Here is a 22,669-nt window from a genome sequence, read left to right as displayed (position 1 = left end):
TGTCTGAGCTAAGGAGCGGTGTGAGGGAGAGAGAGCGAGGCAGGCAGGGGGAGAGATCACTGGGTGGTAAGAACGGCGGCATATCGTTGCCTGAGCCATCCGTTTCTCTCTCCAGGTCTGCAGCCAACAGTCTGAGTGCCGTCCTCGTGGTAGCCGCCGGCGCCATCTTGGATGTGTCTGGGGTAGAAGCCACGGACTGTACGGGGACCAGGAAACGCTCCATCTCACCAGCGGGACTTCTCTTGCAGCAGTCAGCCTTCCCTGCCACCCGGGTAATTAGCTGGAGAGGATAATGTTAGGTATGTCTACCGTGGAGGGCTGCTGGAGAGCCGCGGTTTGGGAGCTAGGTAGGAACACGTCCTCACACTTCCATGCTGAGACCACGCCCCCCCAAGAATCTTGGTAATCCTGGCTGGAGGTTGTGGGGGGGGGGTGAATCGAGATCACGATTCTCTATACAATTAATTGTGCAGCAGCTCTATTGTAAAGGCTGAAGGCTTTTTACCTTCATGCATTTTATTTACAGATCTTTTTTATACAGATTAAGCAGGATAGTATAGGAGGGAGGGAACATTTTTAAGGAATAGTTATAGTTGTATTTTTTTCTCCCATTTGAATAGGTCAATTCTCCCTTGAAGGAAGCTCTAAGGATGACAGAATGTGGCAGGCCATTGCCAGGAAGCTCATCTTGCAACAGAGCCTTGGCTGCAAATACATGGACAAGGTTGGAAGGAAAATCTCCCTGCAGGATATGCAGAAATATGTTAACAGCTATCAAACCCTACCTTACTCTGAGACTAAAACAAAGTTTGGAGTGAATTTCCACTGTACACAGAAATTTCTCTCTGTATATACGGCTGCATTTCTGATCTTCTTTATTTGTGTAACACAATACAAGCAGGGTATTGCTGTACACTTATAACAGCCTATCAGAGAGGAAGGTGAGACCATCTTACAACAGTGCATATCACAGATTTGTAGCAGATATTAAGTTGTAAGACTTTAGATTCAGTTTCATCCCAATGTTTCATCGGCCCCTAGATCAGGAATGTCCAACTCCGGTCTTCAAAAGTTGCAACGCCAAACACAATTTCACCCAGTGATATAAACCCAACTTAAATCCCAACTCTATCCATATCCTTTTTTTCGCTTTGGATAGAGTGTGAAAGGTTACAACCTTCCATACAGATGTCCCCACTGGTTTCCCCTCACTTTCTGTCCCAGGGATTGGGGGAAGGGCGGGAAAGGATGGAAGTCTTGCCTATGAGGACTGAGACAGCAAATAAATGGGGGCAGAAACAGAATGGGGAAAGGTTAGACACTTTTAGGTGTTTATTGCCACCCGTTCTTTCTCACCTCGGTGGACCCCATTCAAAGCCAAAGTGTGAAAGGAAACCTCCCCGGGGGAAGGGGTGGCGGATTACAGACAGCAATGACTATCTGCCAACAGGTTTACCCCTTCTCAACGTACCCCAGGAACTAAAAACTTGGATTTGGAAGCAATCTTAAAACTGTATGGTGTCTCTCAACTCTAACTGCCAGGGATGGTCAATTTTTCTCTTATGTCTTTAGACACCCTATGATTGCTGGGGCCTCAAGTCCCTTGAGCTTCAGGTTGATGGACATCTCAATACCAGAGCACATCATTTCACTACTACACCAAATGAACTGGTATAACTATAGAGGCTAAAATGGTTGTGTAGGAAAACATTAGTGTATTGAAAGAACAACTCTAGAATCCTGTTTAGGCAAACTTAGAAATTCAATTTAAAAGTGCAGAAAATGCAAACACAGCACAGCAGATACCAGGCAGAAAACATACACACTCTTAAAGGTCACACAAAAAGTCAAGGATGAAGATGCATGCAATAAACACAGGAAATTCATGCAGATTGCAGACTCCCCACTGACACAGGAAGACAATCTATACTCCTTGGCAGAAAAAGCATACACAAAAGAGGCTAACTCACAAAGTATCCTCTAAGTTTATTCTAGTAAATACACACTATTCTTCTGAAAGAAGTTAGAAACACCATGTGGCCCCATAATAAATTAACATGTACAACCCTTATGTTTTGTCTTGTTGGATAAAATAGCACTCCAACTATTTTTTCTACAGTGTAGTGAGACAAAAAGCTAGAAGAAATAACTCCAAAAAGGATAAAAGACAGCACTAAAGTAATATTTTTTGCAGAGTGGTAAGGGCTAAAATCTGTTTGGTGGTTACTGCTGTTTCTCAGTTGACAAAATACCCCCCTAATTTCCTGAATGGCCAAAGAGACACAAGCCCCCCCCCAAAAAAAAATAACAAAGACGACAAAAACCTGAGTCTCACTTTATGAATATGGAACTGGCTGGAGCTACAATTGGTTACTTTGAAGGACACAAGGCATATGTAAATAGGGCAGCTGCTGTAAAAAAAAAAAAAAAAAAAAAATGACCTTTTTACACTGCATTTATAAAACACTGTTCAGGTTTCTTACTAGTTTACCCCAATCAGCTCCCTATTCATCTTCACTATTTTCCTGATGATTTTTTTTTTTTTTTTTTTTCTATTTTAGTGTCATTAAAAAATGTGCAAAATTGAAAAAAGTTTGAAAAAACTGAAAAAGCATTTTGCTTGCATATAAAAAGGTGTAATTGGAAAGGACATAAATGGACATAATCTGTTTACATTTGTTGGTCTACAAAAAACAAAGTGATGTAGACCTTTTCCATTTTTTTTTTCTGCTGAAAAACACATGTGTGTACATCTGTTTACATCCACCTACCCATAGACATACATTGTGGTTCATTCTGGAACCATCTGAAAAACTGACAGATGGATTAAGACTGAATGTTTATGTTAAAGGGCCCAAGTCAGTTTGAAGGGGGTGTAATTTCTAAATAGGTCAGATATAGTAATATTTCAAACACAATTTTAGAATTTAATAAGAGCATAAAATGAACTGACCAATTAAACATTATATCAGATTGGACAATATGATCCATGTGCACAAAGGTTTGACTCATTTTGCCATGCTGTGGGGGCAATGCATCTTGTTATATAGAGTTCAGGAACATTTCTCCAACTCAGCCACATTCAAAAGTAGAGATCACTGACTTATATCATCCATGATTTCAGGCTCAACAGAGGTGTAAAAATAAAAGTAAATACAAAAGAATGCACTTTGTTTTACACTATGAATCAACTCAGCTTTACTGAGGAGGGCCACACAGCTTTATGCAAGAGTACAAAAAGCCTTATGCCGTGTACACACGGGCGGACTTTTCGACCGGACTGGTCCGACGGAACAAATTCGTCAGACAATCTGACCGTGTGTAGGCTTCAGCGGACTTTTTCCGTCGAAAATCAGACGGACTCTAGATTTGGAACATGTTTCAAATCTTTCCAATGGACTCGAGTCCGGTCGAAAAATCCGTACGTCTGTATGCTAGTCCGACGGACAAAAAAGCACCCAAGGGCAGCTATTGGCTACCGACTTTAGTCCGTTCGTGTGTGGGCAAGTCTAGTCGTCCGAAAGTCCGTCGGACATTTGATGCTGAAAAGTCCGCCCGTGTGTACACGGCATAAGTTGTGATTTTGGTCTTATGAGCCAATAGACTATATGCATGATCTTCCTACTTGCACCTTGTGCTTTTCACCTGTATATGTCCACTGATCATGTCGTTTCATGGTGTCATTTGTTGGCCAGTACACACAGCCTATAGTAGAGTCAACCATCACATGATGCCAGCATCAGAAATTTCTATTTGTTGTAAACATGTGGCATGCCAGTACAAAGGTTGATGCATGACCCCTGTCTATAACCTAAGAACCAACATTTCCAGTGAAGAAACTACACATCACACAATCCCTGGGTCTCTCAGTCGAGTGATTTACAGGTGAGGGCCACTAAGAGAGCTTACCATGCTGGAAGAGATACATTTGTTCCATCACATTAGCACGCACACATTTGTGATGCAACACGGGAAAATCTCTAGACAATAAGGTGTGGGCACTATGACTTGAGATAATTTTCTGCAACTGCAGCAGTACAAAACTGTGGACCATGACTACCCTTAATTCGTGTAGGGAAATAGGACCATTGTCTGACGATCGCTACAATGGGTGGCACACTCAATTATAACAACCAATATCAGCCAATTGTGGCTCACATGATGCTCACATAGTTTGGGATATTGAAGAAAAATTATACCTGTAACCTACAAGGTTCCTTTAATATTTTTGACTTCACCACCAATTTCAAGAGAAACCATCAGCTATTAGAGCTGCACGACTCTGGGTAAAATGAGAATCAAGATTTGTTTGCTTAGAATAAAGATCAAGATTCTCAGCGTAACATCATTCTTCACATTATACAAAAAAAAAAAAAAAAAAATTGGGCTAACGTTACTGTTCAGTTTTTTGTTTTTTTTTAATTTGTTGAAGTGTATTTTTTGTCCAAAAAATTGTATTTGAAAGACCGCTGCGCAAATACAATGTGACATAAAATATGGCAATGACCGCCATTTTATTGTCTAGGGTCTCGGCTAAAAAAAAATAAAATATATATTTGGGGTTCTAAGTAATTTTCTAGCAAAAAAATGCTGATTTTTAACTTGTAAGCAACAAATGTCAGTAAGGTTTAGTCTTTAAATGGTTGAACTGCCCTCATTTACAGAAGTTCATTCCTTTGATCTAAAGCTGGGGTCTCAAACTGGCAGCCCTCCAGCTGTTGTAGAACTACACGTCCCATCATGCCTCTGCCTGAGGGAATCATGCTTGTAACTGTCAGCCTTGCAATGCCTCCTAGTACTTGTAGTTTCGCAACATCTGATGGGCCACCAGTTTGAGATCCCTGATCTAAAAGAACCAAATGATACATGGTTTCTTTTATTTCTCAGCGCTGAGCAATGTTGTGATAAACTTTGTCTGTTTTTTTTTCTTTGACAGCTCTGAGCAGAGTACAGCTCTGCATTTACATGAATCGTGAAAATGCCAGATTAAGATCTTGATGGGTGTTAAATCTAGATCGTATTTTTTCTTTTTTTTAACGATTAATCGTACAGGTCTATCAGCTATCATATATATGTTTTACATAAGATATAAACTATATGTCAGGGTTTTCCAAACTTTTCAAACAAACGGCCAGTTAACTGTCTTTCAGGCTTTGAGAGGGACGGGACTGTGGACAGTGGGAGTAGAAAATGCCCTGGCATCAATGTGAGTAAAGAATGTCCCATCATTGCTATTAGTTGGAGGAATATAGTCCCGTCACTGGGAGGAATAGTGCCCCATTGTTTGTGTCAGTGGATGAACTAGTGCCCCAGCATTGGTATCAGTGGGAAGAATAGGGCCCTGCAGTTGGTGTCAGTGGGAGGAATAGTGTCCCATTTTTGGTGTCAGTGGGAAGAATAGTGCCCCATTGTTGGGATGAGTGGTTGGAATGGTACCCTAATGTAGGTACCAGTGACAGGAATTATGCCCCATTGTTGGTGTAAAAAGAATAGTGCCTTTTATCAGTGCAAGGAATAGTGTCCCAATTGCCTAATAAAGGAATGCAAAGGGCCACATTTGCCTCTCGGCCGCAGTTTTGAGACCATTGTACTATGTGGTTACAACATTGTTGTCTAATCATCTAAGGCATGCCATATACAGTGCAATGTTCTTTCCTACAACCATGGGTGGGTGGGGGAAGCCGTCCCCACTGGGAGAAGACAGTGATTATTGCTAGTGGCTATAGTAGCCGCTAGCAATAATCGCATGTAAAATCCAGCAGGATGGTTGTACCCAAGTTGATCGATCAATGTGTCCGGCCTAATGCATTCTGAAAGCTATTGTATGGGCAATACAACTCAATATCAAACTCTGTCTCAGATCAGGGTATAATTTCAATAATTATGAACAACCAAGAAAATACCATATAACTAGCCCCAAGCTAAATGAAAATCACATCCTTATTGAGATATACAGTTGTACTCATAAGTTTACATACCCTGGCAGAATTTATGATTTCTTGGCCATTTTTCAGAGAATATGAATGATAACGGGCGGCACAGTGGTGTAGTGGATAACACTTTCACCTAGCAGTAAGAAGGGTCGCTGGTTCGAATCCCAGCCACGACACTACCTGCCTGGAGTTTGCATGTTCTCCCTGTGCCTGCGTGGGTTTCCTCGGGGTACTCCGGTTTCCTCCCACACTCCAAAGACATGCTGGTAGGTTAATTGGATCCTGTCTAAATTGTCCCTAGTATGTATGAATGTGAGTTAGGGACCTTAGATTGTAAGCTCCTTGAGGGTAGGGACTGATGTGAATGTACAATGTATATGTAAAGCGCTGCATAAATTGACGGCGCTATATAAGTACCTGAAATAAATAAAAATATATAAATAACAAAATAACATTTCTTTCACTCATGTTAGTGTTTGGCTGAAGCCGTTTATTATCAAATTAACTGTTTACTCTTTTTAAATCATAATGGCAACAGAAACTACCCAAATTACCCTGATCAAAAGTTTACATACCCCAGTTCTTAATACAGTGTATTTCCCCCTTTAACATCAATTACAGCTTGAAGTCTTTTGTGGTATTTGTGATCCATGCATCAATGTGTTAAAAACAACAACAAGCTCAAGGAAACACAAGTGAACAAAAATTGATTAAACAAAGTATCTTGTCATAAGACAAGTAAACCACCTGTTAAGGTGGACAGTTAAGGATTCAATTAACTTAGATGTAAATGGAGGTCCCACCTTCGGTTTAACCTTTGGGGTACTCTGGCTTGTAACCTACGAATCCACCTCGCTTCTTTACCTAATAACCTCCAGTGTCTGTCTCTCCCTCTAGGTGACACCAATACCCTATCTATACCACAATACCTAAAATAAATAAATAAATAAATAAAAAGTGGAAACACCACCACGGACTTCCCTAAAATGTTGTCACTTGTACCGGTTTGTATGCATGTTGAATAAACACATACAGGTAGTGTTGGATAAATTTGTGTACAAAAAGTTTTTAATCTCTAGATAGAGGTGAAGAGTTTAGCATTAAATATGACATCAGTTGTGGCACATTTGTTGTGTACCTCATTGGCTGTACAGCTTGTTGCGTACACAACACATCTCCTTAGAACTCAAATTGGCGAGCATTTTTGCGATTCAGTAAAATCTGCAAGCCAAACAGATATCAAATGTCTCACAACATTTTAGGGAAGTCCATGGTGGCATAGATAGGGTATTGGTGTCCCCTAGAGGGGGAGACAGTCACCGGAAGTTATTAGGTAAAGAAGTGTGGTGGATTCATAAGTTACAAATCATAATACCCCAAGTGTTAAACCAAAGGTGGGACCTGGCTTTACATCCAAGTTAATATTGAATCCTTATCGGTCTTCCCCCCAGGTAGTTTACTTGTCTTATGACAAGATACTTTATATAATACTTTACATAATATTCTATTTTTTCCGCACTTGTGTTTCCCTAAGCTTGTTGTTTTAACATATTTTGATACAATGCATTTACACCCAGGAGTTTTGGGTTCTCTCGCTCTCCTTTACTTTGAACACAATATAAAGGAGTAAGACCTCTCCATGATGAGCAGGTGTTCAGACCCAGGACGTTAAGCACAGAGATCTCACCAATAGTATTCCAAAGAGATACAAGTACCTGTCAGTTTTTTGCTTTCAGGGATGTTAAAGCCCATGTATCAAAAGGAGACCCCCTTTCTTGATGAAAAAAATAACTTTATGATTGATGACAAAAGTGGTTGTGTGTCCTAAGTGACATTGGAGGACGGGTCACTCATAGATAACCATAACTAGAAATACAATTAGTTTTAGGTTTACATTTACAGCAGATTTTTGAAGAGCTTTAGCCTCATACTGTTCAGTTACTGTTTAAGCTGTAGTGGATTTTCTGAAAAGACTGTATATCCAGACCACTGACATCAATTTACCAGCTATCTAGGAGCAATGCACTGTGACCAGGTAAGAGCAGCAATGACTGAGGCTCTCTTAAGCCTGGTACGCTCCAGGTTTTTTTATTTTTGTTCAACCAAGCCGGCTGAGGGGTTTGCTGTATTAACTATGCCATGTTAGTACAGTGATCTCCCCGCTGAGCTATTGTGTTCTGACCAGGAGACTGCCCCCTGCCAGAACACCAATGGCTGGCCAATGATCAGCTGCTGGTTTATCCAGCATGCCCAGTCGGACAGCTTCTGTCGGACAAGCTGATGAACACACAGGCCGAATGTCAGCCGGTTTCTGTTGAACTGCCCAATATTCAGGCCATGTGTACCAAGCTTTAGGGATAACAATAGCATAAAATAAGTAAGGAACAGGAAAAAAAAGGGCATTTATTCTCTTGACTTCTTTACCAACATCTCCTTGCAAGTTTAGTTTTTGTCACAAGCAATTCCTTTTTGATATAAATGCAATTCTGAAGAGCTGAAATTTTTAATTAAGCTAAATATTCTCAAAGGATGTGGATGAATGTTCTGTGATTGCAGAATTTTATGAAAATACAAGGCACACAAAACAGATTCAATTTTAAAATGGATGCTGTGCTCCCTGAACTTTTATTTGTCATCCGTGTACAAGCTCATGTTAAACTCAACACATGCACAACAATTAAAGCACAACTAAAGCAACACCACAAGCTAGCAAACCTAGAATTTATTTCACAAAGAGCAGACACACAGAAGGAAAAAAAAAAATAAGGATCAAAATCTTCAAAAAAGGAAGAGAAATAAAATAAGCTAAAAGTAAGCATCAATTTTGTGTCAAAGTGTTTGGGTACTAGAAATCAATGAATATGGTCAATGACCGTTTGCTAAAAAACATTCCAGCAGAAACTCCTAGTTAGAGTGGGAAGAGGGGTCAGTGGTGGATATTTCCCCAAACTCTATGTTCTAGTGCCCTAGTTTTATTTGTCTTAAATGGCCAGTCCAGCTAAAAGTGTCATTTCAGTTGTAGTGTCTGGTCATGCTGGATTCTTAGAATAATTGGGCACCCCCCAAACAAGGCCAAGATAGTGGACAGTTAAGCTATAGTTTTTAGAGTTCTGGGCATTTTTGCCCACTATGAGGCGTTCCCACTTCTCCTGTTGCATTTTCCCCATTACAAAACAAGAAATTCAACAGGCACCTGTACAAACCTGGAAACTAAACCTCTGAGATGTGACCACCAGAATGTCAGAAGAAAATTGTAGTGTAGGACTATGCTGTCAATGGTGATATATGATCGACAGATGCTTATTTCATGGTAGGGGGTTCACCAACACCATTAAGCAGGAACCAAAAAATAGATAAATAAGATTAAAGCAGACCTTCAGACATTTTTTTCATCTTTCCATCTATTAAATCTTCTGCCCTTGTTGTTTTAACTTTGGATAGTAAAACTTTTTTTTTTTTTTTTTTTGCCAGTGAATACCTTATACAGCCCACTTCCTGCTTCTTGTCTGGTAAAAAGCCTAGGCTTATGACATCATGGACAGCTCTCTATCACTCTTGTGAGAGTTTGCCAGAAAGGGAGGGGGGATGAGTCATAAGGGGGCCAATAAGGGATGCAGAGCTGGAGGCGTGTGTCTGTGTATATCCAGGAAGTGAACAGACAGCAGCTTCAGCTGCCCACAAATAAAATGATTGCAGCCAGACTTATGGGCGGGAGATTTCTGCAGCATATTTGGCAAGTACAGAGTCACAGTATATATAGAATAATATGGAAAGTGGTTGCAGAATGGGAAAGCATAAGGATTTGAGCAACTTTGATGAGGGCCAAACTAACAGCTAGAACACTGGGTCAGAACAATGCCAAAACTGCAGCTCTTGGGGGATGTTCCCATCTGCAGTAGTCAGGATCTACCAAAAGTGGTCCAAGGAAGGAAAACCGACAACAGGGTCATGGGCGACCAAGGTTCATTGATGAACGTGGGGAGTGAACGCTGGCCAGTGTAGTCTGACACAATAGAAGAGCTACTGTAGTTCAAACTGCTGAAAAAGTTCATGCTGGTTCTGATAGAAAGGTGTAAGAACACACAGTGCTTCACAGTTTGTTGTGTATGGGGTTGGGTAGCCACAGACCGGTCAGGGTGCCCATACTGACTCATATACACAGCCAAAAGTGCCTTCAATTGGCATTTGAGCAACAGCACTAGCCAACGCGTAATGGAAGAAGGTGACCTGGCATGATGGGCCATGTTTTCTTTTACATCTTACATCTTTCTTTTACATTTTATGGGAAGAAGGCAAACTGGCCAAGGCTTAAAGGATGTGCTACTGATGGCTTGTTGCCAGAGAGCACAGCACACTTTGAGAGTGCTAGTGGAGTCCATGCCTTGAAGGATCAGGGCTGTTTCGGCAGTAAAAAGGGGACCTACTAAATATATTAGGTTGGTGTTCATAATGTTATGACCGATTGGCATATGGTCTAAATCCTCTTGCTAGCCACGAGTGTCAGAAAAGTCAAAGGAGGAATGGCTAAGCATAGGAAATTTAGCTATTAAGCTATGGAGTTTAGGAGTTTTTTTACGGAAGCTGACTCATGATAAACGCAACAAATTTATATACAAATGCTGTAAAATAAAAAAAAAAAAAAAAAACTTTATATCTGCCTCTAAACTGGCCATATAGAACTTCTATACAGTTTTAGAAAAATATCCCCAGGTTATTTGTTTTTGTAAATTGTCCCTCCTCCACCCCTCCATCAGCCACTGCTAAGAAGAACTTGGCTCCCATGATGAAATAAATAGGAGTTTCCCCTTATGGCGCTGTGCAGGCTGTGCTGTAAAGCATGATGTAGTGAAGGGGGTCGGGCATTGACAATACTTTTTATTGGTGTCACAAAGGCTACATTTATGTTGCTTTCTCACTGCAAGCAAAGGAGTTAAATGTTAGTGGCTGATCAAAGAGATACGGTAGGAGGCCTGCCACCCGCTATTAACTCATGTACTGTCTGGAAGCCCTGTAAACTTTGTCCCTGTTCGGTCAACTGATGAAAGCAGCAGATATGTGATTAAAGATTGCTCAATTTTCATTTTAGAGATGAGAACCATTGGCCATCAGTCACAAATCAATTTGTTTTTTAGTGCGTTACAGAAAGACTGTTTGTGACAACAATCACCTGTGATGCTTGGAAGCAATTGTTACTATGCCCCAACACAAGCAATGCTCAAATAAGCTGCATTGATTGCTATACAGAGCCCCGTATGGTCAACCTCTCTCAACTATATAAAAACTAATTTTACCATTACATTGGAGCTCTTGTTTAAAATGGCACATGTTTTGCTCCAGTAGGATGAAGGTTTATTAAACAGTCTGGTTTCCTTCACTCTACAGCAGGTGGTCTCCAAACTGTGGCCCTTTGCTTGCCTTTGTCTGGCCGTCAGGGTACTATTCCTTCCACTGATTCCCAGTGATGGAGCACACCTCCCCCCCCCCACTGACACCAGTGATGGAGCACACCCCCCCTCACTGACACCAGTGATGGAGCACACCCCCCCCCCTCACTGACACCAGTGATGGAGCACACCCCCCCCCCTCACTGACACCAGTGATGGAGCACACCCCCCCCCCTCACTGACACCAGTGATGGAGCACACCCCCCCCCCCTCACTGACACCAGTGATGGAGCACACCCCCCCCCCTCACTGACACCAGTGATGGAGCACACCCCCCCCCACACTGACACCAGTGATGGAGCACACCCCCCCCCACTGACACCAGTGATGGAGCACACCCCCCCTCACTGACACCAGTGATGGAGCACACCCCCCCCCTCACTGACACCAGTGATGGAGCACACCCCCCCCTCACTGACACCAGTGATGGAGCACACCCCCCCCCCCTCACTGACACCAGTGATGGAGCACACCCCCCCCCTCACTGACACCAGTGATGGAGCACACCCCCCCCCACACTGACACCAGTGATGGAGCACACCCCCCCCCTCACTGACACCAGTGATGGAGCACACCCCCCCCCACACTGACACCAGTGATGGAGCACACCCCCCCCCACACTGACACCAGTGATGGAGCACACCCCCCCCTCACTGACACCAGTGATGGAGCACACCCCCCCCCCTCACTGACACCAGTGATGGAGCACACCCCCCCCCCTCACTGACACCAGTGATGGAGCACACCCCCCCCCCTCACTGACACCAGTGATGGAGCACACCCCCCCCCACACTGACACCAGTGATGGAGCACACCCCCCCTCACTGACACCAGTGATGGAGCACACCCCCCCCTCACTGACACCAGTGATGGAGCACACCCCCCCCTCACTGACACCAGTGATGGAGCACACCCCCCCCCCCCACTGACACCAGTGATGGAGCACACCCCCCCCCCCACTGACACCAGTGATGGAGCACCCCCCCCTCACTGACACCAGTGATGGAGCACCCCCCCCCCCCTCACTGACACCAGTGATGGAGCACACCCCCCCCTCACTGACACCAGTGATGGAGCACACCCCCCCCCCTCACTGACACCAGTGATGGAGCACACCCCCCCCTCACTGACACCAGTGATGGAGCACACCCCCCCCCCCCCTCACTGACACCAGTGATGGAGCAATCCCCCTTTACTGACACCAGTGATGGAGCACACACCCCCCTTACTGACACCAGTGATGGAGCACACCCCCCCCCTCACTGACACCAGTGATGGAGCACACCCCCCCCCCTCACTGACACCAGTAATGGAGCCCCCCCCCCCCACTGACACCAGTGATGGAGCACACCCCCCCTCACTGACACCAGTGATGGAGCACACCCCCCCTCACTGACACCAGTGATGGAGCACACCCCCCCTCACTGACACCAGTGATGGAGCACACCCCCCCTCACTGACACCAGTGATGGAGCACACCCCCGCCCTCACTGACACCAGTGATGGAGCACACCCCCGCCCTCACTGACACCAGTGATGGAGCACACCTCCCCGCCCTCACTGACACCAGTGATGGAGCACACCTCCCCGCCCTCACTGACACCAGTGATGGAGCACACCTCCCCCCCCCCTCACTGACACCAGTGATGGAGCACACCCCCACCCTCACTGACACCAGTGATGGAGCACACCCCCGCCCTCACTGACACCAGTGATGGAGCACACCTCCCGCCCTCACTGACACCAGTGATGGAACACCCCCCCCCACTGACACCAGTGATGGAGCACACCCCCCCCTCACTGACACCAGTGATGGAGCACACCCCCCCCTCACTGACACCAGTGATGGAGCACACCCGCCCCTCACTGACACCAGTGATGGAGCACACACCCCCCTCACTGACACCAGTGATGGAGCACACCCCCCCTCACTGACACCAGTGATGGAGCACACCCCCGCCCTCACTGACACCAGTGATGGAGCACACCCCCGCCCTCACTGACACCAGTGATGGAGCACACCCCCGCCCTCACTGACACCAGTGATGGAGCACACCCCCGCCCTCACTGACACCAGTGATGGAGCACACCCCCGCCCTCACTGACACCAGTGATGGAGCACACCCCCGCCCTCACTGACACCAGTGATGGAGCACACCCCCGCCCTCACTGACACCAGTGATGGAGCACACCCCCGCCCTCACTGACACCAGTGATGGAGCACACCCCCGCCCTCACTGACACCAGTGATGGAGCACACCCCCGCCCTCACTGACACCAGTGATGGAGCACACCCCCCCCCTCACTGACACCAGTAATGGAGCACCCCCCCCACTGACACCAGTGATGGAGCACACCCCCCCTCACTGACACCAGTGATGGAGCACACACCCCCTCACTGACACCAGTGATGGAGCACACCCCCCCTCACTGACACCAGTGATGGAGCACACCCCCCTCACTGACACCAGTGATGGAGCACACCCCCCCCCTCACTGACACCAGTGATGGAGCACACCCCCCCCCTCACTGACACCAGTGATGGAGCACACACCCCCCTTCACTGACACCAGTGATGGAGCACACACCCCCCTTCACTGACACCAGTGATGGAGCACACCCCCCCTCACTGACACCAGTGATGGAGCACACCCACCCTCACTGACACCAGTGATGGAGCACACCCACCCTCACTGACACCAGTGATGGAGCACACCCCCCCTCACTGACACCAGTGATGGAGCACACCCCCCCCTCACTGACACCAGTGATGGAGCACACCCCCCCCACTGACACCAGTGATGGAGCACACCCCCCTCACGGACACCAGTGATGGAGCACACCCGCCCTCACTGACACCAGTGATGGAGCACACCCGCCCTCACTGACACCAGTGATGGAGCACACCCGCCCTCACTGACACCAGTGATGGAGCACACCCGCCCTCACTGACACCAGTGATGGAGCACACCTCCGTTATTACGTAATGGCTGGAGATTTTGATGCTTTAAGTGCACATATATAAAAGAATTTTAACACACAGCACACTGGACAAACAGGCAAGAGGCCGACTTGCTGAACACCAAAGAGATCTCTTACCCTTATATCGGGCCTCTTGAAGACCTGTTAAAATGCACAATGTTATCAAAGACAAAAGATTTACTTCACCGCCTGACATTATAAAACACAGAATTATATGTACTGATAAAATCACTACCAGGAATTCTCCATGACCACACCTATATGTGAAGAATCACCCAACTTACCCAAAAGGATAGTGAGTAGATCTAAAAAGCTGGGCCTTACCATACCATCTGTGTACTTTCTAACAGGTTCAACGAAGATGTGTCAGTCTACATTATTCTTAAACCAAAATGTCTAGTAGGCAGATCTCCCTCTAGAACTATGTGTTAGAGTGTACAAGTATCTTGAATTTAATAAATACAGAGGAAGTAGGGTTGGGCAGGATCTCTCCTCTGGATACTGTCAGGGAGGATGATAGGGAACACAGAACAACATGTTCTGATATGCAAGATATTTGATTATTTCCCAATTATGGATGATGCCCAATGATAAAATACAAATTCATCAAACTACAGTAACTGCTAAAGGACCAAAACACAAACAACATTTTATATAAAATGGCTGTCATCAACATACTCTTTACTTGCCTTAAAGGGGACTGAAAACCACCTGAAGGTCAAGTGTAAGTTGGCTGGTCGGGGCTATACTGCTTGCACTCCAGCCAGCTGTTTGTGACTCCTCAGGCAAAGAGCTCTGGAGCTATGTTTAGTCTAAGTACGAAGCTGAAGTACTGAGAACTCTAGAGGTAATGCCGTTGATCTAAAGTGGATGCACTATGTCTGGAGAGGCACAAAGAATCCCATGAAAGATTAGCTGCATGACTTTTCATGACAAGAAGACATAAGTTCCTTCATCCTGTCACTTACCCTGTAATCTCGGGAAACATTTTCTGAAGGCACAGAACTGGAAATCTGGCTGGATATTGTGGCTGCAATCAGCTGCTTGCACCATTCGACGTGGGATCCAGTAGGGCTAAGAAAGAGAAAAAGGCACTTTGACTTTACATGCAATCACAGGCTCTCAGTAGTTTAATGTTGGGCAGCTCTGCATGGCTTGTTAGTGCTGCTGAGGTACAATACAATGGTGCTGCCATCAAGTCTCCCAGGCAATCTTGCCTCCATTGAGTTTTTTTTCCCTGCTTGTGCTTGACCCCAGGTGTGCTGGTTTCCACTCACAACTCAAAAGGCATCTTAGAACGTCATTTGGTGTCCACCCCAAATGGGGGCCAAGTTTAACTTGTTTGACTATTAGTAGGGACATCTGCCTGTAAGGGTCACTAGGGTATGGAATGATCTGGTTTGTGTATTCTTTAACCACTCTAGAAGAGAAAGCTGCAGTGCAAACTATATACAGTGCCTTGAAAAAGTATTCATAACCCTTGAAATTTTCCACATTTTGTCATGTTACAATATTTTATTGGGATTTTATGTGATAGACCAACACAAAGTGGCACATAATTGTGAAGCGGAAGGAAAATGGTTTTCCAAATTTGGTACAAATAAATATCTGAAAAGTGTGGCGTGCATTTGTATTCAGACCCCTTCACTCGGATACCCCTAATTAAAGTCTAGTGGAACCAAATGCCTTCAGACGTCACCTAATTAGTAAAAGGAGTCCACCTGTTTGTAATTTAATCTCAGTATAAAATACAGCTGTTCTGTGAAGCCTTCAGGAGGTTTGTTAGAGAACCTTAGTTAACAAACAGCATCATGAAGGCCAAAGAACACACCAGATGGGTCAGGGATAAGGTTCTGGAGAAGTTTAAAGCAGGCTTAGGTTAAAAAAACATCCCAAACTTTGAACATCTAATGGAGCACTGTTCAATCCATAATCCGAAAATGGAAAGAGTTTGGCACAACTGCTAACCTACCAAGACATGGCAGTCCACCTAAACTGACAGGCCAGGCAAGAAGAGCATTAATCAGAGAAGCAGCCAAGAGGCCCATGGTAACTCTGGAGGAGCTGCAGAAGTCCACAGCTCAGGTGGGAGAATCTGTCCACACGACAACTATTAGTCCATAAATCCATAAGAAGTCCCGTTTGTAGTTTGCGAGAAGCCATATGGGGGACACAGCAAACATGTGGAAGAAGGTGCTCTGGTCAGGTGAGACCAAAATTTAACTTTTTGACCTAAAAGCAAAATGCTGTGTAAGGCGGAAAACTAACACTGCACATCACCTTGAACACACCATCCCCACCGTGAAACATGGTGGTGAAGGCATCAAGTTGTGGGGATGCTTTTCTTCAGCAGGGACAGGGAAGCTAGTGAGTTGATTGGAAGATGGATGAAGCCAAATACAGGGTAATCTTAGAAGAAAACCTGTTAGAGTCTGCAAAAGACTTGAGACTGGGGCAGAGGATCACCTTTCAGCAGGACAATGACCCTTAACATAAAGCCAGAGCTACAATGGAATGGTTTAGATCAGGGGTCTCAAACTGGTGGCCCTCCAGCTCTTGCAGAACTACAAATCCCATTATGCCTCTGCCTGTGAGTCATGCTTGTAACCTTCAGCCTTGCAATGCCTCATGGGACTTGTTTCGCAACAGCTGGAGGGCCGCCAGTTTGAGACCCCTGGTTTAGATTAAAGCATATTTATGTGTTAGAATGGCCCAGTCAAAGTCCAGATCTAAATCCAATTGAGAATCTGTGGCAAGACTTGAAAATTGCTGTACACAGCCAATCTGACAGAGCTTGATCCATTTTCAAAGAATAGGCAAACATTTCACTTTCTAGATGTGCAAAGCTGGTAGACATACCCCAAAAGACTTGCAGCTGTAACTGCAGTAAAAGGTGGTTCTACAAAGCATTGAATACAAATGCGCGACACACAAAAAAAATTTGAAAACCAGTTATCATTTTCCTTCCACTTCACAATTATGTGCCACTTTGTGTTGGTCTATATCACATAAAATCCCAATAAAATACATTTACTATTTTAGTTTCAAGGGGTATGAATACTTTTTTTAAGCACTGTATTCAAAACACAGGATTTCCAGAAAAAAAAATGGCTTAACACACAGCTGAAGAACAAACATGTCTACGATTTAATAGATTATTGTTTTGACCAGTAATTCTATAACCTATGCTGACTTATGTGTGTCACCTGTCCAGCGCTACAGAATGAAAAATTACTGGCTGTGATTGACAGCAGTGGGAGCCAATGGCTCCCGCTACTGTCTCAGCCAATGAGGAGAGGGAGTCCCGGGACAGCCGAGGCTCTCGTGCACATCGCTGGATCGAGAGAGGGCTTAGGCAAGTATTAAGGGGTATGTGGGGGGGAGCAGCACACAGAAGGATTTTTACCCTCATGCATGGAATGCATGAAGGTAAAAAAATCTTAAGCCTTTACAACCACTTTACTGGCTTTTTTCTATGGCAGAGGGGAGCAGACCTAATCCTCCGATCATCCCAGCACAAGACCGGTCAGGCACCCCTGCACTCCAGCGGTCTTGGACAGTAGACTGTTCCTGACGTGATCATGCCCAGAGCAGGCTTCATAGACCAGGAGCAGTCCACCGTTGAACCATGGGGAAGTGCTGTTTTCCAGAGGATTGGATTAGTATATGCTTTCTACTCATCCCTAGACAAAACGAGCCGCAGATGAACCAGGGCTGAATGTTGTACCAAGTGGTACCCTCGTATAGGGTCCTATATGTTCAGGGACAAATAAACAGAAGGCAGGTATTTCAATAGGCATTAGCAATGTATGACAGCACTGAAAACACTGCCAAGTATAAAAAAACTTCTGCCTTTGTATTAATTAGCTCCCCTGACCCTAAGATACAACATTGTATTTTATAAACAAATTCAATGACCTTTCTATTAATCCTTGCTTACGATTTATCACATAAGGTGCAGCAACATTTTCCTTCAGTTCATTTGTGAGTCTCTGCCAAATTTCCTTGTTTTCCTGGACCCAGATTTAATAGTTCATAGAATACTACATTGTTCCAGACCAATCTTCCCTTTTATCGTTCAAGCAAATGGCAATTGTGAAACAAATGTCAGGCTCAATTGACGAGAGACCTTAAGGATTGGGGCTGGACCCCTTGCATGTAGGAAAACTTCTGCAATACAGAAGAAATGACATCTGCAACATTATTTCAAATCCAACATCTGCATGATGATTGCCTAAAAATCAACAGTCAGAAAGAGAGACATGTACCCAAACTTACACTGGATGGAGTTTAGCGAAGATGCTGTAAACTTCCACTAACATGTCTGATTAATGGGAAATTTAGAAGCCAGGGAATCTAGCTGTTTCTCAACTTTTTTTCATTCTTGGCACCCTTTAAAAGTATTTCCAGTCTCAAGACACCGTTGTCTAACTCTGTTGTTGGTAGTTGATACTTAGAACAGATTCTTAGGAAAAAGACTTTTAAAGGTAAGTGTTGACCTTTCCTCCTAGGTTGAAGTCCTGTCCCCATGTTCTGTTCATATTGAATATGCCGACCTCCTGAACCTGATATAAAGAGTGTCCTGAGGCTAAAGTATACAAGTCCCTGTGGTTCTAATCTGATCTCTTTATAGGTGTATACATTTTAATAAAACTACAGAAGCAGCAAGAACTTGTGAGTGGTGTTTTTTCTTCTCTCATAAACTCTAATGAATAGCATTCAGATAAGAAACTTTTCACTGTCCTGGAGACAATGTTCAGAGCTGTGGTTCTTGGGCATTTGGAATGCATATAATTTGTTTACTGCAAATGGTTATACAAAGCATTACAAAAAGCTGGAAAGTAGGCCTAGCAGGAGGAAACTGTGCTGTATAGAACACATCCCAGGACTTAGAAAATCTCTACTGGAAGTAAAGCTGGCCATACACAGATTTTCAGATTCTGGTGGGCTAAGGGACAAAGAAAAAAAAAAAAAAAACATGACACCGGCAGGGAAGGGGTTAAACACTAGGGGGCGATCAAGGAGTTAAGTGTGTCCTAGGGAGTTATTCTAACTGTAGGGGGGATGGGCTACCACTGACATGACAGTGATCAGTGATCTCTGTCATGTCACAAAGCAGAACGGGGAAATATCCTCGTTCTGCCGCTCCGTGACACGATATCCAGGACACCGGCGGACATCGAGTCCGTGGGTCCCGCGGGCACGGTCACGCTGTACGCAGCGGGCGCCCACTTGCTCCACCAATTAAAGGGGATGTACCGGTTCGCCCATTTGCCACCATTGTGCCAACGTATATTGGCAAGTGGTTAAAATGGTTCTAAAGCTCAGACATGAAATATGAACAGAGTATATCCCTCTATAGTGTGTACTTGACTCAATTGAGAGCACTGTCATTTCCATCTGCTGCTTTGTTCCTCTGCTATCAGCATGAGTCACATCTGACAAATTTTCCTGACACAAAAGAGAAAAAAGGTGACAGAGGAGGGACCTCCAGCAGACTGACAGCCTCAGCTCTGTTCCTGTGTGCTCTTAGAGCTCTACTCACTGAACTGTGCAGAGTGTCATTTTAGCTCTCCGACCCCTTTTTTTTTTTCTGACAGTTCAAGCAAGCTTTATAACTTCTGGACTTTGAACAGATGTAGAGAAGACTGCAGATAAACAGCTACAACTTATGTAAGAGTATTTATTTCTTCTCTGTGTATTACCTGAGGCCATTTACTTTACTGAGTACATGTAAGGGTTTACATCCACTTTAAAGTGGTTGTTAAGCCACTAACTGTTTATTATTTCATCCCCTCCTTCATATAAAACCTGTATCCTAGTGCCTGTGCTCTATTTAAAAAAAAATTCTACCAGTTTTAACAGTGTCTTCCAGCAATCACGTGACTCCAGGCTCTCAGTTATCACCATCTAATAACTCCAGTGGGCGGGGCCAAAATTCCCCTGCTGATGTCAGCTGGGGAGGCAGAGAGGAGCAGAGAGCCTGGAGTCATGTGATCGCTGGGAGATGCTGTTAAAACTGGTAGAAATCAGCTTATTTTTATTTTTTATATAAAGCTCAAGCGCTAGGACTCTTTTTCCAACAGGCCCAGCGGTGGAAAAATGAGGAGGGGGGCCGAACTTCCGAGGGACAGTGCCTCCTCCCGAAAGTGGGTAAGGGTACCTGTCAAAAACATGTAATCGCCCCCCCCCCCCCCCCTCCCCTGAAAGGTGGCAAATGTGGGAACGGGGGGGGGGGGGGGGGGCAGATAAGCGGAGGTTCCACTTTTGTGAACCTTTTGCAATTTACATGTGGACATATGCTTAAAAAGCTGCAAATGAGCTTTAAAGCAAGCCCTCACTGACATCACGGGCAGGTACTGTGGAGCAATTCATCCTCAAAGCCAACAGCAAAAGCAATGAAGTCCTTCAAATCATTCTCTCAGAAGCTCAGCTCCCCCTCCCAGCACTGACTTGGTAGCATACAGCTATTTAGCACAGCTATTTAGTGCTCTGGCTTTGAGTTTTGTAGAGGAATTGCTCCACAGTGCATGCAGCTACAGAGGTTAATGGGGGCTTTTAAAGCTCATTTACTGCTTGTTAAAGTAAACAAACAATTTAAAGGAGGATAAGTATATGCATGGGCGCAAACATGTGCACAACTCCTTACCAGCCTGCTCCAAATAGCTCCTGCACTGTTCCCCAACTTTAAACTCCCAGTCTTAGTCCCAGTTCACACCAGTGCGGCTTTGAAATTGTGCTACTTCAGCGCGATTTTAAAGCTGCACATCAGTGTGATTTGTACTCATTTAACAGAAGTCTAAGCAAGTTGCAATAGTCAAAAAATAGTGCAGGAACCTTTTTCATAATCGCTGCGACATGAGTCACGGCGATATGAACGGTTCCAGTGCCAAAAGTAGGCTGCAACTTGTCATGCGATTTGGAACTGATAAATCGCATGACAAGTCACACCGATGTGAACTGGGACAAAGTGGCCTGAATAAAAAGCTGTGCTATGAGAAAACATTCTGTTTGAATATACAATCAGCCGTAACATTATGACCGCTGACAGGTAAAATGAATAATATTGATTATTTTGTTACAATGGTATCTGAAAGTAGGTGGGCAGTAAGGCAGTAATTGAACATGTTGTCCCTGAAATTCATTTGTTGAAAGCAGAAAAAAACAAGCAAGTGTAAGGATTTAAGCGACTTTGTCAAGGGCCAAATTGTACTGGCTTGACGACTGGGTCAGAGCATAACCAAAACTGCAGCTCTTCTGGGATGTTCCCAGTCTGCAGTAGTCAGAACCTACCAAAAGTGGTCCAAGAAGGGAAAACTGGTGAACCGGCGACAGGGTCCTGGACTGCCAAGTCTCCCTGATGCAGGCAGAAAGCAAAGGCTGGCCCGTGCAGTCTGATCCAATAGAAGAGCAACTATAGATCAAACTGCTGGAAAAGTTAAAGGGATTGTAAACTATTATGGCTGATCGGTGTAAAGCATCGGTAAGAATATATTTAATATTTGTATACAGTGGAAGACGACTAGTTGCTATAAGTGTCTATGTGTACATTTTGTAGTTTGAGCCTTTCTCCATATGTCAGGACTACTTCCAGAGATCTCAAAAGGACAACAATGATCAAAAGCCTACTAAGGCTGGCATTTTGATCTTGCCAATAGGTTAATTGTAAAGTTTTACTTTAAGGGCCCAATTTAGATTTGTGCGGTGTGGTAACGTGCATTATGTCATGTTAATGTGCGTTGCATTAACCTTTTCCTGCAGAGTGTACGCACATATGGGGCCTCACTGAAGTGGGTCTTTATCTGTGGGCTGCATATATGAGTACATGTGTTTGGGCTTGGAATGCACTCCCAGCACAGAGACCAGAACCTCACTGAGGATCCCCGGGTCCCTTAAAGACCAGAACCTCACTGAGATCCCCGGGTCCCTTAAAGACCTGAACCTCACTGAGATCCCCGAGTCCTTAAAGACCAGAACCTCACTGAGATCCCCGGGTCCCTTAAAGATCAGAACCTCACTGAGATCCCCGGGTCCCTTAAAGACCTGAACCTCACTGAGATCCCTGAGTCCTTAAAGGCCAGAACCTCACTGAGATCCCTGGGTCCTTAAAGACCAGAACCTCACTGAGATCCCCGGGTCCCTTAAAGACCAGAACCTCACTGAGATCCCTGAGTCCTTAAAGGCCAGAACCTCACTGAGATCCCCGGGTCCCTTAAAGACCAGAACCTCACTGAGATCCCCGGGTCCCTTAAAGACCAGAACCTCACTGAGATCCCCGGGTCCCTTAAAGACCAGAACCTCACTGAGATC

The 22,669-nt window shown here is 44.7% G+C and overlaps 1 protein-coding gene across 6 annotated transcripts in view; it reads right to left on the bottom strand.

The window, feature by feature from the left end:
* The window catches only part of MTMR1 (myotubularin related protein 1), a 148,959-nt gene that overhangs the window by 123,721 nt on the left and 2,569 nt on the right, over positions 1–22,669 (bottom strand). For 3 of the 6 annotated variants that reach the window (XM_073599279.1, XM_073599280.1, XM_073599283.1), the window contains exons 2-3: positions 15,328–15,433; positions 14,477–14,500 (exon numbers count right to left, since the gene is read on the bottom strand). In XM_073599279.1, coding sequence (XP_073455380.1) covers positions 14,477–14,500; positions 15,328–15,433 — 130 coding nt within the window. The remainder of the gene's footprint in view (positions 1–14,476; positions 14,501–15,327; positions 15,434–22,669) is intronic. The other 3 variants (XM_073599281.1, XM_073599282.1, XM_073599284.1) reach the window with 1 other exon arrangement.

Source organism: Aquarana catesbeiana, linkage group LG09, assembly GCF_042186555.1.
Source record: "Aquarana catesbeiana isolate 2022-GZ linkage group LG09, ASM4218655v1, whole genome shotgun sequence".
NCBI classification, from domain to species: Eukaryota; Metazoa; Chordata; class Amphibia; order Anura; family Ranidae; genus Aquarana; species Aquarana catesbeiana.
The sequence above is the reverse complement of the archived record's forward strand: the minus strand, read 5'-3'. Positions and strand labels throughout refer to the sequence as shown.